Here is an 11,760-nt window from a genome sequence, read left to right on the forward strand (position 1 = left end):
TCTGGGAGCTCCCCAGGATCATTTCCCAACAGTGCAGGGATTTGCATACTCACAGGTTTCCCCATCAGCGTCTCGGCTCCTGGAACCAGGAAGGCAGAGGAGGAAAGGGCACGCAGAGCAACAGCCATCCGAGTGGGGTCCCCTCAGCGCTGTGGTGGCTTGAAGTGGGCTCTCAGGCTCCCTTCCAGCCCTGCCACCTCTCCTTCCCTCGAGCCCGTGTGAACCTCACACCTCTTTTGTGAGGCAGGCCGGGAAGCTGAGGCTCTAGGAGCAGGGGTTGCACGGGGCCCCACAGCCAGGACTCTTCCCTCTCAGGCTGGCACCCCACGCACTGAGGTATCTTCTAGTCAGTCTAGGGCCATGGCGGGAAGAGCGAGGCCCTGTGAGGGCAGGTGCTTCGGCGGGCCGGCCAGGAGCTGGTCAGGAGCTGGTCAGGAGAACTTCCAGTTAAAACCCACCCCCTGGGCATTGGGCCTGGCAGCCAGCTTGAGAGAGCACCGCGGAGGAGCGGCTCCGGGTCCCGGGGGGCCGGCGGGGAAGCACGGCACGCGGGCGCAGGCCCACGGAGCCCCGGGCCTCGAGCCTCAGCCGGCGCCCGCCGCGGGCCCGCTGCCACCCTCGTGGGCGCCCGGCCGAGAGCCAGCCGGGGCCAGACGCAGCCTCCAGACACGAGCCCCTCCCGGCCGGACCTGCCGCCCGCTGCCCGCCTGCCTGGGGGACCCTCCCCCCACACCCCCAAAGCTCTGCTCTGGTCAGGGGCCGAATGTGAGCCCTCGAGTCTGTGGACAGCTGGCTGGTGGGATGGGAAGAGGGGCGCGGGCACCCTACTTCTCCTTCCGGGCCACTCCGTCCCACGTGGGGTACAGACGGAGGGGGCTTGGTGGGTGCGGGGCCGAGGGCGCCCCCTGCCTCCCTCCCTCTCGGGCCTGAGAGTTGCTGCAAACCGGTGGGGGGGGTCCTTCCTTCTTCCGGTGTGTAGAGCCAGGGCCCCAAACTCGAGGGCCTACTCCAGCCTGCCCTCAGGCAGACCACTCAGCCTGGCCTTGCCAGTGGCCTTGCTTCCTTCGCCGCACCGGTGGCTGATAATGGCCTGGACAGTCTGGCTTTTAGCTTCCTGACCCACAGAAACAAAGGAAGACCTGTAAATAGCCTTTTAATCTGGAATACAGTACTCGATTGGAGAAAATATTTTATAAGGAAGGCAACGACATCTCTTTGTGCAGATAAAACCTTCCAAGGAGGCTGGAAGCCAACGGGCATGGGGTACCTTGAAGAGCACGTGCTTCAAGGAAACGTTGGCGGAGATCGTTCCCACTTTGCGCCTGGGTCCCTGCTTTAACTGCCGGCTTCTAAAGAATGTTCAGGGTGGGGCGCCTGGGTGGCGCAGTCGGTTGAGTGTCCGACTCTGGATTTCAGCTCAGGCCGTGGTCTCAGGGCTGTGGGCTCGAGCCCCACGTTGGACTCCTTGCTCAGCAGGGAGTCTCGGACATTCTCTTTCTCCCTCTCCCCCCAACTCGCTCTTCCCTTCTCGCTCTCTCAAAATCTTTTAAAAAAAAAGTTCAGGGTGAAGAACACAGTGGGGGCCCAGCGTGCAGGGAGAGGGCCAATGTGGCATTTTCCTCAACATGCTGCTCAGGTGTTCTGTGGTAAAGCAGTTTCTAAAAAAAAAAAAAAAAAAAAATACAGATACTATAAAAGCTTCACAAACAGCAAGTACAGATTAGGTGAGATGTTCAAATATAGAATTATTAAAACTGTATTTTTTCCATTTTCTCCTGCTGATGGTGTTCAGGGATCATACGACAGCCCAGCTTTTCACTTAAAATCTGTAGCATTTATATCTCATTTTTTCATCTGAGAAAAATGTATATTCCTGCCTGGCTTCCTTCCTTTTAGGGGCTGCTGAGAAGGTAGAGATGGTGAGGTGAACACAGCCCACAGAGAGCAACACCAGAGGCCCTTTGATGAGCACTTACTATGTGCCAGGCATTGGGTCATGTGGTCAACATGCATACTCTCACGTCCTCCCTACAATCCTGTAAGGTAGGTACCGTTATTATCCCCACTTCACAGATGAGGAAACTGAGGCCCAGAGAGGGGGAGTCACTTGTCCCTAGTGAATCCAGTGGCAGAGCTGGTTCCTGAGTTTGGGACCAGGACCCCTAGCCTCCCGCACGGAGGCTACCCCAGCGTCGCCTTTCCAGGCTGTTCTACGCCCCCTGCTCCACTCTGGTGGAGCTCCACGTCTAGAACATGGCAGTGCCTGGGAAGGTGGGGCCAGAGCCTAACACCCAAGTGCTCCCCCACCATCTTCTCTCCTCAACTATCCTGGAAGCCCTCTTCTCAGAAAGCCAGATGGTTTTCTGTCCTCAGCTCTGGCCACAGGACAGAAAAGGGGAAGAGCCCAATCCCGCCCCCTGCCCCCAACCCTCGCCACCCCACAGCCACAGGACTTCAACTCCCCAACTTTCCCCCACCTCCTCTCAAGGCCTGGGCCACGGCCTCAGTAAGGAAGGCTCTGCCCCCAAGGGACTGAGCGCTTTGGGTCAGGTGCACACCTGCTGACCTTCCACTGCTCAAAGGCCCCCTCAACCCCCAAGTACAACCAAGACCATCATCTCTTAAAGGGGTCACATTGTACTTTACTGACATGTTAAAGGAGGCAAGGACTTACACTTAAAGTACTTAACATTCTACCTGTACACATACATACGCGTCCCCACTCTTGCAGGAGAGGTGACTCGGAGCACAGAGGAAGGGGAAGAGAGGGTGGGGACAGAGGACCCTTGACCCCTAGTGGGGGCAAGCAGACAGGCAAACAGAGTGGGACGGAAGGTGGGTTATTAAGAAGCATCTTGCTTACTAACATGAAGCCTGGTGCCCTGCGAGAGCACCAATGTGGCCTCATTGGCGTACCGGAGGGGCCCTTGGAGGGCAGGCACACGGTGCCTAACTAGCCAGCCGAGGCCGGCATCCCAGGGACGGGGCGGAGGTGGGGGGCCGTGCACAGGGCCCCCAGCCCAGGCCTCTGCTCCCCACCGCCTCCCTCCCCGCCCTCTGAGAGAAAGGGGGGTTTGGGCTTCAGCCACGGACTGATGCCTTTACGGCAGCGTCTCCTTAAACTACAGATACAATGTGCATCAACAGGGCGATCGCTCCTGCCCCACTTGGCAGCCGGCTCCAGGCGCCGGGGGGCCAGAACCAATCCTACAGTTCTCTTTGGTTTGCAGTTTCCCTTCCCTACTTCAGTCCTCCCTCAGTCTAGCCTTGGGGGTGGCTGCCCCCGCGCAGCCAGCTCACTTGCTGGAGTGCCGGGGCTGGTAAGAAAGGATCTCTGCAGCTAGCCGCTGGGGGTCCAGGAGCTGCGGGAAGCGCCCCATCACAGCCTCTACCAGGTGCGGGGGGAAGACCCCGCACAGCTTGGTGAACACGCTGGCTCGCTCCTTGGCTAGGCTGCCAGCCCCGCCCCATGGGCCCCTGTCAGCCCCCGGGCCTGGCACCTGCCGGTCCTGCAGGACTGGGGTGGGCGGGGGCAGCTGGTACGGCTCAGACCAGTACTCTCGAGGTGGAAAGGCAGCCGGCGGGGGGGCATAGTCAGCAGGGACACTGAAGTGGCCGGCACCCACGGCCCCTCCAAAGGCAGAGAAGGCCCGAGCGGCTGGGAGCTCGGCCCCGTAGGGGCTGTAGCCGGCGTAAGGGCCCCGAGGCGGGCCGGGCTCACCAGGGCCCCCTCCGCGAACCCCCCAGAGTTCGGACATCTGGCTCTCCAGGGAGCCGATGCCTGAGTCCAGACACTCTTGGGACGTGTACGGGAGAGACTCCGGCGTCTGTGGGAACCAGTCTGTTGGCCCAAAGCTGCTGCCACTGCCCCCACCAGGCGGGAGGCTCCGGCCGGCTGGGGCGAAGGGCTGTGTCAGACCCTCTCGGTGCGGCCCCGGGGATGCCTGGGCTCCCAGCTTCTTCCCGTCCAGGCTGCACTGCTCATGCTCTGTGGGCCCAGGGCCGGGTTGGGACGAGGGTGAGGGCCTCTGGCCGCTTCTGTCCTTGCCCGGGGCCCTGGGGAGTGGGAGGAGGGCATTGGCGCGGAGCTCGTCAGCCACGGAGCGCTGCGGGCGGCTCGGCCGCTCCGGGTGGAAGAATCGGCACTTGATCCCGTAGGTGCATTTCCTCCCTGCAAGACAGTAAGGGGGTCTCTGGGCGGGGGGCTGCAGAACCAGGGCTGGGAGAGGGAAGGGGGTGGCACAGTAAACTCGGGGTTGGGTGGTCTCCGTGAGGAAGAATCGGGGCCCAGGTGTCTTACCGTAGGGACACGGCTGCTTCCTGTGCTCCGCTGTGAGCGGCTTCTTGCGCAGGAAGTTGTCCAGGCTTGGCCCGTGACGGCCCAAAGGGTCATCGGGGGGCATGAACCTGCAGAGGAGGTGGGAGGCGTGAAGGGAGCTTCCCAGTGCGGAGCGGGCAGGGGGGCTGGACAGTGAGCCTCACCAGGAAGAAGAGGGAGAGCAGCTCCTAAAACTGGTGATCATCCTGCAGGACATCCCTGGGCCCTCAGGGTGGGAATGCCCCAAGGGAGGGGAGGAGGCCCCAGCCCGAGGGGCCATCAGAGCAGCTTTCGTGCTGGGAGCTCCGGAGGCAGTGGGAGGCCTGCAACCTGGAAATCTGAATCTAAGGCTGCACCCATCCACGGGCCGCTGATCAGGGACTGAGTGCTGGGAACCACTGACCATATCCCATCACAGATGCTTCTGCCCCACCCCCCACCCTGGCCCGTCCCCAGCCTGACCCCTTCTACCTGGTGCCAGGTCCCTCTCGCTCCCAAAGCTGCCTGGATGCAAGGCCGTGGCCCCAGCAGAGCTCCTCCTAGCCGCCCCCCACACCTGATGACACATCTGGCTCCCCCCCACCCCCGGGGACCCCAGACCCGAGGGCCAGGACCGTACTTGTCATTGACGAAGGAATACATGAGCAGCCGCTCCTCAATGAAGCGCTTCCACTCCTGCCGCTCGCTCTGCAGGTCCCGGTACGTGTCGTTGGAGACCACGACCCCATCAGACTCGAAAGCCAGCTTCACGATGAAGCGGTCATCGTAGCACACCACACGCTTGCCACCCACGCGCCGGGACGGGGTAAACACCAGGATCTTCTTCTTCTCCAGCTCCCGCAGGATGTGCTGGTCTGCGGGACAGCAGCAGGGCAGGTCAGAGCCTGCCCTGGCCCCGGAGCCTCCTGCTGGCCAGGCACGGGGGCTCGGAACCCCAGGCACCCCGAGGCAGGAAGGGGCTGAGCGCAGAGGAAGCTGGGAAAAGAAAGGCTGGTCCCTGCTTGAGGCCTAGAAGTTGCTGGTCACACCCAAAGGGTCTCTCTTGGGGAGGAGCCCTGCTGGGGCAGGGAGACCACCCACTCCAGAGGTGCCACCCACCTGTGATGGGCACATCGGGCCGAGGCTGCTCCTTCCTCCAGGATGGCACAAATACCGTGATGTCTGTGTGGCCCCGCTCCAGAAACCAGTTCACTGCCAGGAGGATGCCCCGGCAAGAGAACACCTCCTTATTCCCGTGGCTGGGAAGGAGAGGAGGGACAGGTGAGCCTGCGAGGGTGGCTGGCCCACTCTCCCCTAGCCCCGAGCACAAGGGGCTTGCTCCCTAGCCGCTGGCCTGGCCTGGGTGGTGGAGTGGCGGGGCTCAGCCCGCTGCCCTCTGGCCCAAGGCCTGCATTCCCTGCTGGCTCCCACAGCGTCCGGGATGGCCTGACCAGGGACTTTCCCTGAGGTTCCATCTCCCGACAGTGAGGAGCCGCCCAGGAATCCGGCGGCACCCGCTCCCCATGTGGGGGAGGGTCAGGCTGCTTGCAACGCACCTGGGGGTGGGGGAAAGGCTCCAGGAGCCTTCTGGTTCCTGCCCCACCCGGGGGTGCTGGGACCACAGGGACACAGACGTACACAGGCACACTGAGTCACCCATCCTCCCTCGTCCGCTGGGCGGTGCTGTGGGTGGGGGTGGGAAGGGACAAGCCCCGGCTAACAGAAGAGAAACCAGATTGCTCTGGATTAAACATGGATTAAAGTTCAGTCCTACACAGGCCCCAGGGGCTGGGACTGAGGAGGGCGAAGAGGAAGGAGGCACAATCCATTGTCCCACACGGCGTGAGCGGTGACCGAGTGGGAGAGGCACACAGGAGCCTTTCAGTCTGAAAGTGAAAGAGCTTTTCCTCCCAAGACTGCCAATTCCCCCAAATGCCTGGACTGCCCTGGCTTCTCCTCACCCGGCTCAGGAGGGCGGGGGCTGAGGCAAGAAAGGCCATCTGGAAGCCACCAGGGGGACTCTTTCTCTCTGTTAGCAGGAGAGCTGGGAGGTAGAACATCCCCCTGCTGTGGTCTGACAGCTGGATGTCACCCCCTCCAAAGGTGGCTGGATCCAGAAGCAAGCCCAGACGGGCTGCTGGCTTGCTCTGGCTCAGTTTCCCTATCTGACAAATGGGCCTGGCAATCTGCAGTCTCCTTAAGAAGGGCCCATGTCAGGGGCATCACTTGCGTGTTTGCTTGAGGCCAGAGACAGTCCAGCAAAGTGGAGGTTCCAACTGGCTTCCTGGGAGGGTTAAGAGGGGGCTGGGGGCCCCCAAGGAACAGTGGGTTTTGTAGAAGGCCTCCAAGCCCAGGCTGGGGGCACTGGACGAAGCCAGCTACAGCTCCCTCCCCAACAGCCCCTGCCCCTCACTAACCCCTCCGGGAGCAGCTCAGACGCTTACATTTGGCAAATAAAACAGAATAAACGTTACACAAAAGAGGCAAGTCCATGGGCGACCACATCCTGTGGGTGGCTTTGGAGTGGGGGTGGTAGCTGGAGTCCCAAGAGAAGGTAGAGACGGGGGTGGGGCAGCTGAGGGGCACGGAGGCTGTCTGGGGGTGAGGCTGGGGCTCCCAATCTGAAGGTCTCCGTAAATTGTAAGGGAGGCAAAGTCCAGCTGAAGGCAGTGCTCACCCCCACCAGGTGGTGGGGCCTCCCCACCGTCCACCAGCCTGCTTATGATAAAAGTTACCATTTACTGAGAGCCAGGAGCCAGGCCCTGATCTAAGTGCTTAGTACGGAATCATCAGCAAGCCTCTGAGGAGGGTCCTATCATTAAAGGCCCCCTTCCCCTTCATTCCCATGAGAAAACCGAGCCATAGAGCACAACCAGTTGCAGTGACGGTGGGACAGAGACGCAGCCCAGAGCCTGTGCTCATAATACCCCGGCGCTGATGCTCAGACAGGTACAGAGTACCAACCCTGGCGGCGGGGACAGATGGGGGCTGAGTGGGCACCAAGCTCCTACTGGAGGCCAGATGAGTCCCACACCTGCTTTCTTCATCCTTACGAGGCCACAGTGAAGGAAACCGAGGATGCACAACTCATCTACGGCTCCCAGGCTAGTGGGAAGACAGAACTTGAACCCACATCTGAGGCCCCTGGCTTGCCTTCCTAGTCCTTAATAGCAAGACCTGAAGTTTGTACAGCAGAAAGAAAAGCTCCCAAATTTGAGTCTGAACACAGTGTTAAGAGGTAGGGGGCAGGCTGGGAACAGGAGACAAGGATGCATCTGGCCAACTCCCGCTCTTCCTCCAGCACCCACGTGAAACAGCACTGCCTCTGGGAAGCCTTCCTGGATGGACCTTCCAGGATAGCTCAGGTCCCTGGTTTCTCTTCAAATGCCCAGCGCTTCTCCCGTCACATTCCCGCCATCCGCGCTGGGCCTCTGCCGCCTCCCCACAGCCAGGGGAATGTGATCATCCCCGGCTTGGCTCCCCGGCTCAGGTAAGCAGTCAGCACAAGCACCCACTGGACCCACATCTGTACACGTCTGTCTACGTGCACATGCCCCATCCTAGGCCAGCATCTGCAAGCTCGGGGACTTAATCCAGGCTAGCATACTGCCTCTGGGCATCAAAAACATGGGCTGGGGACAAGTCTGCTGGCAGCTGTCCTGGCCCCTAAAATACTCCGTAGGCAGGTAGTGAAGAGCCTTGCTCTTGGAAGGAGTTGAACCCACGAAGTAGTTCCGCAAGTCGATCCAGGCCAGGAGTGCCTCCCTAGAGCTAACTTTAGTCCCTCTTGCTGCAATGGAGGAAGCTCTGCTGGCACAGGAAAACCAGACATCCTCCCTCCCCCACCGCAGGCCCGTTTGCCCAGGAGGTCGCCTCCCCCCGCCGCCTGGCTAACTAGACATTGGCTAAGTTGTGTGAAGATGTAGGGGACTCCAGCTCGGCGGCTCCCACCCAAGGACAGAGGGCAGGGCCAGGCCAGACTAGCCAGGTGAAGAGATCTGCCTGGGCTGGGCCCAGCTAGAGGAGAAAAATTCCCTTAGAAGGAAACAGAGGTGAATTTCCCCACGATTTGCATATGGTGGGGGCTGGCCTGTCTGCCCTTGGGGGGGGAGGGGGCAGCAGGGCAGGAACCCAGCAGCAGCTGAGACAGGAAGTTTGAGGCTGGAATTCCCCTCCTGCTACCGCCCCAGCTCAGAAACCCCCACGGCTGTGCCTCTCCAGGCCGGCTCCTCAGGCCACCCCCCTCCTCCCGCCCAGGCCCCTCCTCCTCCTGCCAGGATACAAACACACAGAGCACATGGCTGTCCCCAGGGAGTGGGGAGCACGGGAGATGGTCAGCGCGGGCTGCCCCAAGCCAGCACAGCCTGCCCAAGCCTCCAGGGGAAGAAGTCACAGACCTGCACGGCTCCTGGGCCAGCCACAAGCTGCTGGAGCCAAAGAGGGGACCCCCTCTCAAAGAAAAGGTTGTCACCAGAGGCCGACAGCATGCGGGAGCCAGCTTTACCCAATCTCCCACCGAGGCTCAACCCATTTCTTTTTTTCTTTTCTTTTTTTTTTAAAGATTTATTTATTTATTTGAGAGAGCGAGAATGAGAGAGAGTACATGAGAGGGGGGAGGGTCAGAGGGAGAAGCAGGCTCCTCGCTGAGCAGGGAGCCCAATGCGGGACTCGATCCCGGGACTCCAGGATCATGACCTGAGCTGAAGGCAGTCGCTTAACCAACTGAGCCACCCAGGCGCCCCTCAGCCCATTTCTGAGACAGGAAGACTGATCCAAAGGTGGCCAGAACAGGGCCACCTGCACACCAGCTGAGCTGGGCCAGGATCAGCCTGACAGCTGACTTGGCCCAGCTGGGTTGGGAGTGGGAAGGGCCAAGGGCATTGAAACCTCAGGCAGCCCACCTGGGAGACCCCTCAGGGAAGCCAGGGAAGGAGCCCTCCCCAGGCCCCGACCAGGATCTGGAGGTCTCCCGACTGGAACTTTTCCTGGTGAATGATCCACCCAGCCCTGACCCAGAGGGCGGGGCCTGGATTGAAGGGAGGTCTGGGCTCCCTAGGGTCAGCCCTGGCCCCGGCTTCACCTGACCCCAATCCCTGTGACAGTCTTCTCGAAGGGCAGGATTACTGGGGTGGAGTCCTGGCTCTGGTCCTGGAGGGCCCCTAGGCCCAGTCTAGTCAAGGTGGCTTGGCTGTAGCAGAGGTGACCCAAGTCACAGCTGACCTGCCCACGCTCACCCCCCCTTCCCCCACCCCCACGCCCCCATGTAAGCCAGATCCTGGAGCTCACTCTTAGTCACAGCGACAAAGGTCCCAGTACCTGGGCCTGCTTCCTCAGAGTCCAGGTCTGGCACAACAAGGCCTCAGGGGCCCCAGACCCCTAAGTAACAGTAGTAACAACTACTGCTTACTGAGCTTGCGCTTCTGTCCAGGCTCTGTGCCTCCACTCCTCACAATGGCATCTGAGCAGGGGTTAGCTGGGTCTTACTGACGAGGAGAGAAAGCTCCAAGACATCAAGTGACTGGCTCCTACATGGGCAAGCTGGCCCCAGTCTAATCCCTTACACCATACTGCCTCATGTCATAGGAGAGGTACTGCGACTGAGTGATGGTCCTCAGGAAAAGACAGAGCCCAAGGTGAACACCAGAGACAGAAGGACCCAAGTTCGCATCCCTGCTCTAACGCTTACCAGTGGTGTGTGCCCATGGGCACATCTCTGAGCCCCTGTCCTCATCCCTAGAACATTCCTAACAAGCCCACTTCCAAGAAGCCATAAGGATTAAGGGAGAGCCTCAGTAAAGGGCTTTCCCTTCCTCTTGATCAGTCTGGGAGAACAGTTCAAACTCTTTCCTGAAGGCCCCTCTACCAGAGATGCAGACACAAGGCCACCATTCTCCACCACAGGCCCTGGCCTTGGCCCTTTAAGTAACACGTACCTCATGGCCACGTTGCTACCGTCGATGACCACAGGTCTTAGGTCACTGCCTTCCTTGTTCTCCTCTGGGGGTGAGGGCTCCAGGGTGGGTGCCTTGGGGGTGCCCCCACCCCGGGGGACCAGGGGGGGCTGAGCGCAGGGGTCCGGGGAGGCCTGGCGCTCCCGCTCGCCTGCTGACCCATGTTTGACCAGCTCGCCCAGCACTGTGTTGGTGTCGGCCTGCACCCCCAGTTTCTGCAGGACACTGTGGATCTCAGCGGATGAGTAGCCTAGCTTCCGGAAGAAATCAACCTTCATCTGCAGCTCCACAGCCGGTGTCTCCTCAGTGCTGGGCTCCTGAGCTGGCCTCGGGGTACCTTGGCAGCTGTGGCTGTCAAGTTCCCACAGACTCATGGTGGGGCTGGCTTTCTGAGTGGACCTCTCTCCACCTGCCACTCACAGCTCAGACTGATGGGAGGCACCTGTCACAGCTCCTGTAGGACAACCGTAAGAATTAGGGATGGGAGTGGCTCTCTCTCCCACCCCTCTCCAGCCCCTACCCCACCCAACAGGTTGAGGCCACACTGACTGGTGGCACCAGGCAAAGCCATCTGCATGTGTCACCTCTCCTACCCTCTCAAAAGCTGTCCCAGCTAGGAGTCATCATTCCCACTTTATAAAGGATGAAACTGAGACACAGACTTCAAGAACTTAAGGTCATCCAGCTGTTAGCTGGTGGCACAAAGACTTGAACTCAGGCAGTCTGGCTCCACCTCCTACCCCGCCCCCAGCCCCACGGCAACCCAGGGGACCCAGAACTCCTGGGAGGCCTCGCAGGACGTCGCCGCGCCCCCACAGCTGCGGGGCGGGGCTCTCAGATGGAAACCCGGGGTTGGAAGTGCGCTGGGGTGGGGGGGAGGGGGTGCCGGGGGCTTCCCCGCTGAGGCCATCGCCTCCGCTCGCCCCGCGCTCCGAGCCCAGGCCCAGGAGGCGCAGGGCCCATGGCCGGGCTCCCGGGCTGGGAAGGGGGAAGTTTCCGGGGTGACCCACCGGCGAGAAAAGTTGCTGGGAAACTCTGGTTGGCCGCCGGGCGCGGGTGACGCGGAGGCTGTCGCGGCCCCGAGCCCCGCGCTCTCTCGGCTCCCCTCTGGACCTTGCCCCCCCCTCCCAGGCTCCCCCAACTTGGGCTAAGTTGGAGGGGTTCCCGAGGACCGGCGAGATCGGAGGGGACCCGCCCCACGTCCCTCCCCTCCGGCCGGTCCCAGCCGGAGCCCTCCCCGCGCCGCCTGCCCTTCGCCGGGGCCCGCGCCCCGGCCTCGCCGCGCGCCTCACCCCGCCGAGTGCCAGCCGCGGCCCGCGGCGTCTCCATGGGGCCGAGTCCCGGGGGCGAGGCCGGCGGCGCCTTTATACGGAGCGGGCAGGTGGCGTTCGGCACCGTGACGCGGAAGCCGGGCAGGGGAGGCGGTAGCCGGCCCAGGCGGTAGGGGGCGGAGCAGCCACCGCCCCTTCCTGCTCCGCCCCCGCGCCGCCCCGCCCCGCCCCGCGCCGCCCC

The 11,760-nt window shown here is 61.7% G+C and overlaps 1 protein-coding gene across 3 annotated transcripts; it reads right to left on the minus strand.

Annotated features, from left to right (window-relative positions):
- Window positions 1-738: 738 nt before the first annotated feature.
- On the minus strand, window positions 739-11,679 carry ZC3H12A (zinc finger CCCH-type containing 12A). Of its 3 annotated transcripts, XM_035019064.1 has the most exons (7): window positions 11,541-11,679; window positions 10,231-10,702; window positions 5,417-5,556; window positions 4,938-5,172; window positions 4,301-4,407; window positions 3,501-4,171; window positions 739-1,658 (listed from the first exon to the last, which is right to left on the minus strand). In XM_035019064.1, exons 2-7 carry the CDS (start codon window positions 10,620-10,622, stop codon window positions 1,560-1,562), a joined length of 1,644 nt encoding a protein of 547 aa, XP_034874955.1. In that variant the 5' UTR covers window positions 10,623-10,702; window positions 11,541-11,679; the 3' UTR covers window positions 739-1,559. The 3 variants fall into 3 exon arrangements, with proteins under 3 accessions (XP_034874955.1, XP_034874953.1, XP_034874954.1); XM_035019062.1 differs by lacking the exon at window positions 739-1,658 and having other exon boundaries at window positions 1,861-4,171; XM_035019063.1 differs by lacking the exons at window positions 739-1,658; window positions 11,541-11,679 and adding an exon at window positions 11,259-11,427 and having other exon boundaries at window positions 1,861-4,171.
- Between the last annotated feature and the right edge of the window lie 81 nt (window positions 11,680-11,760).

The sequence above is a fragment of the Mirounga leonina genome, unplaced genomic scaffold (assembly GCF_011800145.1).
Source record: "Mirounga leonina isolate KUSES-001 unplaced genomic scaffold, KU_Mleo_1.0 Mir_173, whole genome shotgun sequence".
Taxonomy (NCBI): domain Eukaryota; kingdom Metazoa; phylum Chordata; class Mammalia; order Carnivora; family Phocidae; genus Mirounga; species Mirounga leonina.